At 46.3% G+C, this 10,186-nt stretch overlaps 1 protein-coding gene across 15 annotated transcripts in view; it reads right to left on the reverse strand.

The window, feature by feature from the left end:
• Positions 1 to 9,336, reverse strand: part of PUM2 (pumilio RNA binding family member 2) — a 77,741-nt gene extending 68,405 nt beyond the window's left edge. For 7 of the 15 annotated variants that reach the window (XR_012586360.1, XR_012586359.1, XR_012586358.1 and 4 more), the window contains exon 1: positions 2,762 to 2,899. Coding sequence is in view for 6 of the 15 variants with exons in the window: in XM_074581931.1 (XP_074438032.1) it covers positions 2,762 to 2,860 (99 nt within the window). In the remaining 9 variants the exon portion in view is untranslated. Of the gene's footprint in view, positions 1 to 2,761; positions 2,919 to 3,044; positions 3,311 to 9,129 lie in introns of those variants that run through there. The other 8 variants (XM_074581937.1, XM_074581933.1, XM_074581932.1 and 5 more) reach the window with 7 other exon arrangements.
• Between the last annotated feature and the right edge of the window lie 850 nt (positions 9,337 to 10,186).

The following is a 10,186-nucleotide window of genomic DNA, read 5'->3' on the forward strand; positions in this document are numbered from 1 at the left end:
GTGCCTCCAATTCCATTACAAGAAGCACTACATAACTGGTATTTGTTGTTACAGGGGGAGAAAATGCGCTTTTAAACGCAAGACTTCTTGTCCGGTTTCTGAGACAAGAGCCTGGGCACTGGCTTTGTGACAAGACTGGAATGGCTGCATTGTGTGGAATAATCAAGACAACAGCTATGTTATGGGTGGGGAAAATTCACATTAGATGAGGTAAGCATTTTCAACCAAATTTACTGAAGAGAAAGAAAACTGTATGTATTATACGTATAGATATGTGAGTTTATCAGTGAGAAGTGTTTATAAAGCATGTCTACTCTACAGTTTTATGTTATTTCCTTTGTAGAGTTCCTACTAGAAACTGTTTTTAAAGACAATACAATGTATTAATGCTTGTTTCACAGGAGATTCCCAACACAGAAAGAATTCAACGTTCAAGAAAATTTAGGTTTCTTTTTACTGCAATGGACAGTGAATTTTTACGTAATTCCACATTCAAAAAGAAGCATGAAGACATAAGAGGCAAGAATTCAAACCACCTACTGGATTACTTGCCTCTGTGTATAAAAACTTGGTCTAATCATTTTGGGGTTTTAGAAACCACTGTACAAAGAAAAAAAACCAAACATGAGGTTATCAAGGAGAATGCTTTTAGAAAATTCTACATATGATGATTATTCAATGCACTGTCACATATCATTAAATCCAGGGGGGAAAAATATCTATAAGCGAACTAGAAAGTGTTGTTGAAAATCAGATCTAGTTCATAGTACTCAACAAGCTGATGTCCTGTTAACACACTTGCCCCAAACATCTGCAATATCTGGCCCAATGAACACTGCAAAGAAATATTTGAGAGAGCAAATCTTGAGGAAAACGTGTATACAAAGCTTTCACTGTGCACTACAATCCTACGTAACATCTAATATGTAAGGTATCTTCTCATCAGAAGACAGGCAAGTCCAACTTTTACAGCCAACTGCTTCTTGCACTATTGGCTCAATCATGATCCCAGATAAGATTGTAATTGCCTCAGCACTGTTCCAATATCACTAGTATAGAGGACAAATATTAAGTACTATAGGAAAAAAAAGTACCATTCCCTATTAATGAAGAAAAAATGCTATTCAAATAACATGGACTTTCCTACGTGCAATATCCACATAATAAACTCCAGAATCTGCATTATCAAGCAGTTTCTCACATGCATTTGCCTACTAACCATTCTTCTGGGACAAATTCCAAATTTTCAACTCTCTGAACACTTCAGAAAACTGTCAGGTGATTTAGTGTCATTTCTACACATATAACCCAAACTACACCACCACTAAATTATCATTTCCCTTTTTATCCAAGTTTCCTTCTCCCACCTACCTATTTATATTCGCATTGACACAAATTGAGCTGTAGACCAGAGAACGGCAGACAATAATTCTCTCAGCTTCTCAACAACACTACAACTGTTGTTAACATTTGGTTTTAAATCTAAACATGACTAAATATAACAAAATACTATGGTTTATATGTAAAAATGGTAACATGGGGTAGTAATTATATTTCAAATGCATACATATCCCACATACCTGAAGAGCTATACCATCAACTCACGCAAACTAAAAAGGCCTGATCTCTCAGTTGAGATGCAACAAAGACTTCAGTAAAAGAGAAAGTAAAAGAAATCTGAAAGGATTTTGTTAAGGTGTAGCATATAAGCGACAAACAATGAGATGATATAAGAAGTTTTAGCGATTCTCATTTGCAATGACCTAAATAGCTCATACACGGCTACATTACTCAGAAAAAAGCATCCCAAAACCAGCTGCTATAACCTCTTATCACATCACGTATAAAACATGCTACACATTTCGGTGTTAAGCCATCTTGCTTCTGTTGTAAGCCAGAAGAATATGAAGCGTCCCGGGTATATTAATTTTCTCTCAAGGAATTAGGAATCGGAGGTTATGAAATACATGAAAGAGAACAACGCCAAAAAAAATAATCAAAAATAAATATCTTTGTACAATTACTGCTAAGGAGATTAAAACCCAAACTGTTAGTTGTAAGCACGATCCACTCAGGGCAGCTGGCATTTTCCTCAACTTTTTTGTTATTGTTGTCCGCGCAGACACGTTTGAAGAAAAATTAAAACCTAGCACTTCATTGTGTGCTATCAACTACCAAAAGCGTTTGGCCTCCCTCGCTCCACACCCTCAGAAAGCAGTCATTACCCTTAAGACCACTAAATATATATGTATACACACATACATACGTATACATTAAGCAAGTTTTCACGCTTTCGGTACGCCTAAACAAAGCCCGTTTCGCCCACGTTCCGCAGGCAGGCGATTGTCCGTGGGGTGGCCGAACAGCCCCCCCCCCCCCCCCCCCCATGTCCCCGGCTCCTCAGGGCACCGAACCCCATTGTAACACCCAGCGCGGCGTGTCCGCCCCCCGCCGGGGCCTGCCCCACGCTCCGGTCACCCTCACGCGTGTACCGGCACCTCTTCCCACCTGAAACCCCCCCCCGAGGGCCCTGTGTCGTCGGTCCCTCCCCCCTCTAAGACTTCTCTAAGGCAACAACTTCGCCCCCCAAACCCCGCTGGGCTGGAAACTGATCCCCGAGGCCCCGCTCCTCCCCCGAGCCCCCTCCACCCCCCGTTCCCCTCAGCTCGCCCAGAGCACAATGCCTGCCGCTCCCCCCCCCGCCCCCCGCAACGCTGCCGCACCCCTCACGCCGCCTCCCCTCACGGCGCTCCCTCCCCACCTCGGCGCCGCTCCCCGGCGCGGCGGGAGGACACAAAGGCGGAGAGGCGCGGGCGGCCGCCGAGCAGGCCCCGCGCCGCCCGGTGACCTGCCACAACATGGCCCCCCTCCCGCCCTCCTCCTCCTTCTCCTTCTCCTCCTCCTCCCCTCCCCTCTCCTCCCTCGGCGCGCAGCCGAGGCCAGAGACAAAAGGGGGCTGGAGGAAGGGGAGGGTGGGGGGCCGTCCGCCCGCTCCGCCCGCCCGCGGCCTAGCCAGCGCGGCCCCAGCCCCCGAGGATACTCACGGGCTGGCTGGCGGCGCTGCTCGCTGCGATGGAGCCGGAGCGGGCCCTGGGACACCCCTGCCCGCCCTGCCGCCCTCCTCCTCCTCCTCCTCCTCCTCCCCTTCCTCCTCCCTCTTGGCGCCTCTCCTTCCTGCCTCCCCTCCCCCCCGTCGGCGGCGAGGGGCTCACAACAACATGGCGGGAGGGCGCGCACGGAGGGAGAGGGACAGCGAGAGCGCGGCAAACCTCCCCCCGCCGCCGCCGCTGGCCCCTGCCGCCGCCACAGCGCATGCGCGCCCCCGCCCGGGAGGGAGCGGCAGGCGGCGGCGGCCCCCGGCCCCTTCCGCCGCCCACCGCGCATGCGCCGCCGGCCTCCCCTCAGCGCGGCCGCGGCGGGCGGGCACCAAGCGGCAGGGCCGTCCCCTTGCCTCCCGCCAAACCAAGCGGTCAAAACACTGCTTTTGTGTGGTGATTTTTTTTGTGTGTGTGTGTCCCTTTTTCGTTTTTCGTCGTCGGGGAGCGGCGGCGGGAGGCGGTGCCCGTCCGCAGGCCGGGGGTGAGGAGACAAAGGCGAGGCCCGCGTTGAGGGGTACCCGGTGGCTGCTGAGGGCCTCCTTCCCCGCCAGGCCGCCTGCGTTCTACAGTAAACAGAGACGCATCGCCCTAGTTATTAATTAACTACTGTGCCGGTAGCTGCTGCGAGATGATCTTGGGAAAGGAGTCAATCGTTTCCTTCCCTCGAGAGAGTTAAACACAGGCTCTCTGATACAGCGGTGTGGTTGCTGTTGGTAAATACAGTGCTGGATGCTAGTAAACACTGCTAGTGATGGGTTTTAATGGCCTCACTCAATACGAGCATAAATTCTACTTATTTAGCTGCCTCTCAAAAATAATCAGAATGGTTAAGATCGGAAGGGATTCTAAAGATCATCTAGTTCCAACCCCCTTGCCATGGGCAGGATCCACTGGACCAGGTTGCTCAAAACCCCATCCAGCCTGTCAGTGACATTTTAAAATATGGGTTTCACAGAAAAGCTGCTATTTTGCCTTTTTTTACCAGTTCTTAAAGGAGTCTGGTTAGAGAGTTCTCCATTTTAGGAAGCGGCACGCAGATGCCATCCACAGATCAAACCTCCAGACAAAACCCAGTTATCAGTCCTGTGGCGGCTGTTCTGAACCCTGCTACCGGCTGTTTTTTCTGTAGGCAGGACGGAGTCGGGCTCTGCCAGCGCCGGGGACCCGTTGCGGTTACGGCAGGGCAGGAGCAGCGAAGTTGGGGTGCAGGATTACTGGGGTACCAGTGCTACGGCTGGCGGCAGCAGCTGTGGGGATGAGATGTCTGTGAGTACCAACTGCGTTCTTAAAAATAGAGATGTCTTGAAGGAAAAACCCTCGCCGTTTTCAGTATTTATAGTCAAGGTTAAAAACATGGAAGTTCCCAGCTCCTGGTAAAGATAGAAACGTTTTTGCAAGAAATGAAAATGACTTCTTTGGCCTCATGCTAGTCAGCTCGGTACCCAGACGCCTGCAGTCCGCTGCTGCTCACATGCCTAATCCCTGTGATCCCTGGCTCCTGTCCCACTGCCACCTTTGGGCTGTCTCTAAGGAGGCTGCAGGGCTGGAAAACCAATTCCTTTGCTTACTTGAGGAGCGAAGGCCTCTAAGTCACAGCCTCCAGGCCAGCCCTTCCCTTCATGGAGACCAGCTGGGACTGAAGAAAACCCTGTTACCCTGCCATCCTGAACACTTATAGCAGCTGGTCTACGTTCCACCAGCTCTCCAGCTCAGACCCTTTTGGGGCCCTGGTTTGTTCTGGATAATTCTGATCAACGTTTGTGCAAAGCATTAAACGTTCAGGAAGAGCTCAACATGTATTTGATAAGCATAAGCTTGAAGGACTTCTACATTGCTCTGCTTCTCAGTACTGGAAAACCCAACCTGATCAAAAACCAGAAAAAGGTTTAAATGCAATCAGTTCAGGATTTGATCTGAGAAATACAATTATTTGGTTCTTGTCTAAAGTATTTAAAAAAAAAATATCTTAGCACCACACAACTCACAATTTGGTAAGGGCACTAAAGTTTTTGGCCCTAAAATAGTTCAAGAAAAGTCTTTCTTCTCAGTAGAAACTTTTAAAGTACTTAATACTTTAGATAGTTTAACTTGGTATCACTCCATTACAAAATGCTTTTCCTTTCTCTTCCTTCTTTAAAGAGGCGTTAACAGCTGGCTGGGCTCTGCTTACACTCCTAATGTTTCTGATAAACGCCATTAACACAGTTATGCTTTGGGGTTTTTTTCTGTCAATAATCATCCTTAATGAAAAATACTAAACAACTGTCATTTTGTGATTTCAGTAGTAGCCAAAGTCCAGTAATGACTTGATAAATGCCCAGTCTACAGTTTGGAAAAGTAGCCAAGGATATGGAAAACCTGGATGCCGTTTCTTTCCTTTGCAGTCTTCCTATGAGACCTTGGGCAAGGTACTTAATTGAAAAGCACTCACAGAAATTGAAAGCTGCACACCTAACTGCCCCCACTCAGCTACTCTCTAATCCTTGCGCTCTTTTAAAAGTCTTTTAAAAAAACTTCCCAGGACTAGGGAGCACCCAAATTGATACTGAAAGAGGGAATATTTAGCTTAGATATTAGGAAGAAATTCTTTACTGTGAGGGTGGTGAGGCACTGGAACAGGTTGCCCAGAGAAGTTGTGGACGCCCCATCCCTGGAAGTGTTCAAGGCCAGGCTGGATGGGGCTTTGAGCAGCCTGGTCTAGTGGGAGGTGTCCCTGCCCATGGCAGGGGGGTTGGAACTGAATGATCTTTAATGTCCCTTCCAACCCAAACCATTCTGTGATTCTGTGATCTGATTCCTTTGCTCAAGATTCACAGGTCTGACTTTCTTAGAGAGAGTCACAGAAATCAGCAGACTACTTTGGCTGCCCTATGCTGCAGCTGGGCTGTTCTTCAGAAAAGAATTCAAGATCTTAATCTCAGGTCTTCTGCTTAATGGCCTTGCTGGCCTTGCAGTCATAGAATCATAGAATGGTTTGGACTGGAAGGGACCATTAATGATCCTCTAGTCCAACCCCCAAGTCTAACTACGCCCAGTCTAGTCCCCAGTCTACTATCCTATCACTTAAGAGGAGCAGTCATAAATAGGTGACCCTCGCTCAGTTCTCTGAAATAACAGCTGCAGTTAACTACCTGCCAACTTCACAGGACAGCGCTGGTGCTCGGAAGCAATTAGAGCTATCTGTCCACATTCCAGAGTAGGGTGCTGGAATGGTGGTTTATGTCCTTAGCATGTCCCTTGTTACCTGCATCTCTGTAAGATATGCTGGTCTGGATGTATGTTTCGTGCATTTACAGGAGCAAATCCCGTTCTGAAGCTACTAATTTTCCCAAATACTGCATAGCAAATCTAGGCACTCCGTGTACAATTCTGGATTCCACTTTGTCAACAGACATACAATTCATTAATTAAAAAGTCAATGAGTCTGAAATACATTGCTGTAGGAATTGGTCAGTATTTCATGTTTTTTGGCCAGCAGTGACCATAATACATAGGAAAGTTTACTGAGATAAGAACTCTGGCCCAGTGGGCCAAGTGACCCCTTTGGCTAGTCTCTCCCTGGGGCCACAGAGAAACAAGCCACAGACTCTTAACAGAGGGACTTTTCCATCCACGCCTCCTTCTGCCCCACCATTGCCTCACGAACACAGCCTTTCCCTGCCACAACCATTCACCGCGCTAACTCAGGGTTGACTCTTTTATTGCTTTTGACCAGGTAACTTGTTCATTAACTCAGCTCCTGCTGCTGCATCTCCTTATACCTATACTGTTGCCTTAATTCCTACAAGCTTCACAGCCTATTGCTGTCTCGACCCCCTCTCTCTTCTGATACAGAAACACCTGTCCCACTATATACAGCTGCATCCGTTGCCCAATTTTAATGTTTAAAACTACACGTTTAAGCTTTTTTCCCATGTGTGGGATGAACTCTTCTGAGTTACCTTCGCCTCCTTCAGATTTCCCATTTAACACACAAACTGGTACAAAAAGACCTTCCTTTAGTAGGATTCCTGTAAAACCATTTGAAAACAGCCAGGCTCTCAGTGTGCTGAAAAGCCCAGTCTGCCCTATTGCTGAAAACTGTGGTACTGCTTCCATTTGTTTCTCCTACCTCTCTGTGCAACTCTACGTTTCTTCAAGGAAGACCATCTATTCTGTGTTCTGGTTTTTTTGGACTAGCTAGCAACTGGCATCACATACTGAGCTAGTGCGAATGAGAACACTTCCGTTTAGGACCAACAGAAAATTCACAGCTGAATTAGAAATTTTGCCGCTAATCCCATTTTTTCAGACTTACCCGTTACTATACTACTGTTTTAAAATGCAGGGAGACTGACTTGCCATTCAGTTACATTGCTCCTGTGGACAGGATCAGCTTTTCCAAAGAAGCTGGTCTGCAATAAGGTTAAAGGAGATGCGTGGGAGGAGGCGTCAGCGAACGGAGCGTGCAGCCCTGCAGCACTGTATCTTCATGAACTTGTCCCAAGAAAGAAGTGTCTCTTGTGGAAGTCCTTTGCTAAGTAAGTCTGTGCTAGAATGGCCGAGAAGGTGTCAGCTGAAGACTCGTTTCACCGGCAAGACGGCTTTTGTCCCTGAGTCATTCACCCCCTCATAATCGGCTGAGGTATAAACAAGCTTCATAAACATACCTCAGAGTCACAACCACCAGAGACAGTCATTGTGACAGAACAAGAGTAACTAATGGCATCACTTCATGTACATGAATGTAAATAGCTTTGGAGTGGCAAAGCCAGAGATAACGCCAGCTGTTTTTTAGATTCACATTCACTTTGTTCACAACAGAGTGGCTATCAATGCTTATCTTAAGAAAAAAGCCCGTGTGTCTCAATAGAAGTGTATTTTTCTTTGCAGTGGAGAATTAAGTTCCAGGAACTCTTCACTGAATTCTGCTGAATGCAGACTGCAGTGGCTCTTAGAACTGAAGATCGCATATTATACTCGGTACAAAGAAAGAAACCTCAAAGGTGAGCATCAAATCGATTCTCACTCATTTCATACATTAAGCAGTAATGAGTAAACACTCTAATTTCTAAAAAGTTAAAGAAGTTCAAAGAAAGATCGCAGGCAACAAAACCGATCACAAGAGCTCTGAATAAAAGGCGGTATTTTTTTTTTTGTGCACTTAGAAGAAGATAGTTCAGCCATATCACAACAAACTAGAGTGGGAAGAACATGGGATTTTTTTTTGTATCTCCTAAGGAAAACCATTCTAAGAATCCTAAAAGCGCATCCAGAAGTTTTGATTTTGTTGCATAAAGTCTCACCAACGTAGCTTGCATGAACTAGAAATTCTCTGTATTTTCAAAAGTAAGGAGCCATAGAACAGAGGATAAAATAGTAGAAAGATCTGCAACAGTACTTTGTGCTTATATCATTTCGCTCATCTTAGATTCCTCAACACCCTTCTACCTATTGCTGCGTCAAACACTGATCCTTCTCCTGCAGCAGGTTCTTCTGACAGGGCTCCGAAGAAGCAGCCCAGCACCAAGTGGACTTTGCTTGGGGTAACATTGGACATCTGTGGTCATCTCTGCTCTTGTGATGTGATCACTAGACTATATGTTTTTCTTCTATTTTAATCATACCTGAAGCTCCCCCACAATTTTCCACCTTACACGGTGTCAGGGGGCACAAGCAACGAGACATGTCTACATGACTGGAGATGTCATTTGAATACCAAACCGCAGTATAGCCCTATTAGCTCAGAGCTAATTAAGACCCCTGTTCTGACCTGCCATTATGGCATGGAGACATACCCACTGGCCCCCATTTCCACGTAGAGAACCCAAACCTTATTCTATGCCAAACAAGCCTTCAGCGCAACAAGACACAGCGCAGCAAATATACAACGCCAGAGATCTATGCAGGAATGGAAATCCTAACTTGCTTCCTGAGCATAAACAAAATGGTTGAGCCCTGTAATACCGAAAAGTAGGTGTCAATGTTATGCATGTATTGCATAAAGTATTACATAAATAGCGACAGTGTATTCATACATATGTGGGCTTACCTTTAATTATATCTGCAAGTTTTACAGACTTCTGAAGGACCTCTTCTGTTTCCAGTGCATCCCTCTTCCTAGACAGCTAGGCAAACACAGAACAAAACAAAAAAATTCATCGAGCTGAAAATAATGTGTTTTTTAATATCGCCAAAAATTCAAGTTCTGTTTCTGAGTCAGCTCTCCCTCCCTTGCAGAGCAGGACCCCTTGTCTGCAGCTAATCTCCTATCAGGGCCCGACAGCCGTTTGTGCCCCTGCAGTGCTGGGGTGGGGACCCAAGGGTGAGCCTGCGTCCGTACCAGAAAATGGAAAAGGCAGGGTGAGAAGGAAGAGCAGCACTTTGTTTTTCTGCGGGAGCTGCTGGGGGAAGAACCCTCCAGCCACCCAGCTATACCTTTGCTGTTCGTAACACTGGGAGCAAAGAGCTTTGCGAATGGGAAGCAGAGATTAGCTGTTCAAATGGGAATAATCGATTCCCGTTTCCCTGACAGAGGAAAAGTAGGCACCAGAGCACACCCCGCAGCCTCCTGCTTGCTTTGCCTACTGGCTTGAGCTGGCTCCAGGCGGAAATCCAGTTCAGCTGGAAAACTTCTTCCCTCGTAACACACATCCTGTTAGTGGACTGCAAAACAGGAAGTTTATGTGTGTAAATATGAGTGCCTTTCCACTCATTTTGGCTAAGGGCTAAGAATTAGAAGACAACGTTTGTAGATTCATCCAATTTGCATTCAAGAGAACAATACTACTTCAGAGTGATTCTTGGCCATCATCATTACGTCATGAATTGATCGGCTTGACTACATCACTGACAAGGGCAATTAGGAAGCGATGATCAGGGACCGGAAAGAGTCCTCCAAGCCTTTAAGCATGGTTCTTTTCCTCATGAAATCTCAAATAAAAATTTACCTAATGGAAATAGAACCTGGTCCCCATCTCCCACACATATTTCCCCTGGAAGGCCAAGAAAAGACGAGTAATCCGTTTCATCCTTCCTTTTATTCATATCTATTTATAACATTAACCAAAGCGTACAGATGGGAGTAATTACAGTCTCAACACATCACT

This window comes from Larus michahellis, chromosome 3 (genome assembly GCF_964199755.1).
Source record: "Larus michahellis chromosome 3, bLarMic1.1, whole genome shotgun sequence".
Classification (NCBI taxonomy): domain Eukaryota; kingdom Metazoa; phylum Chordata; class Aves; order Charadriiformes; family Laridae; genus Larus; species Larus michahellis.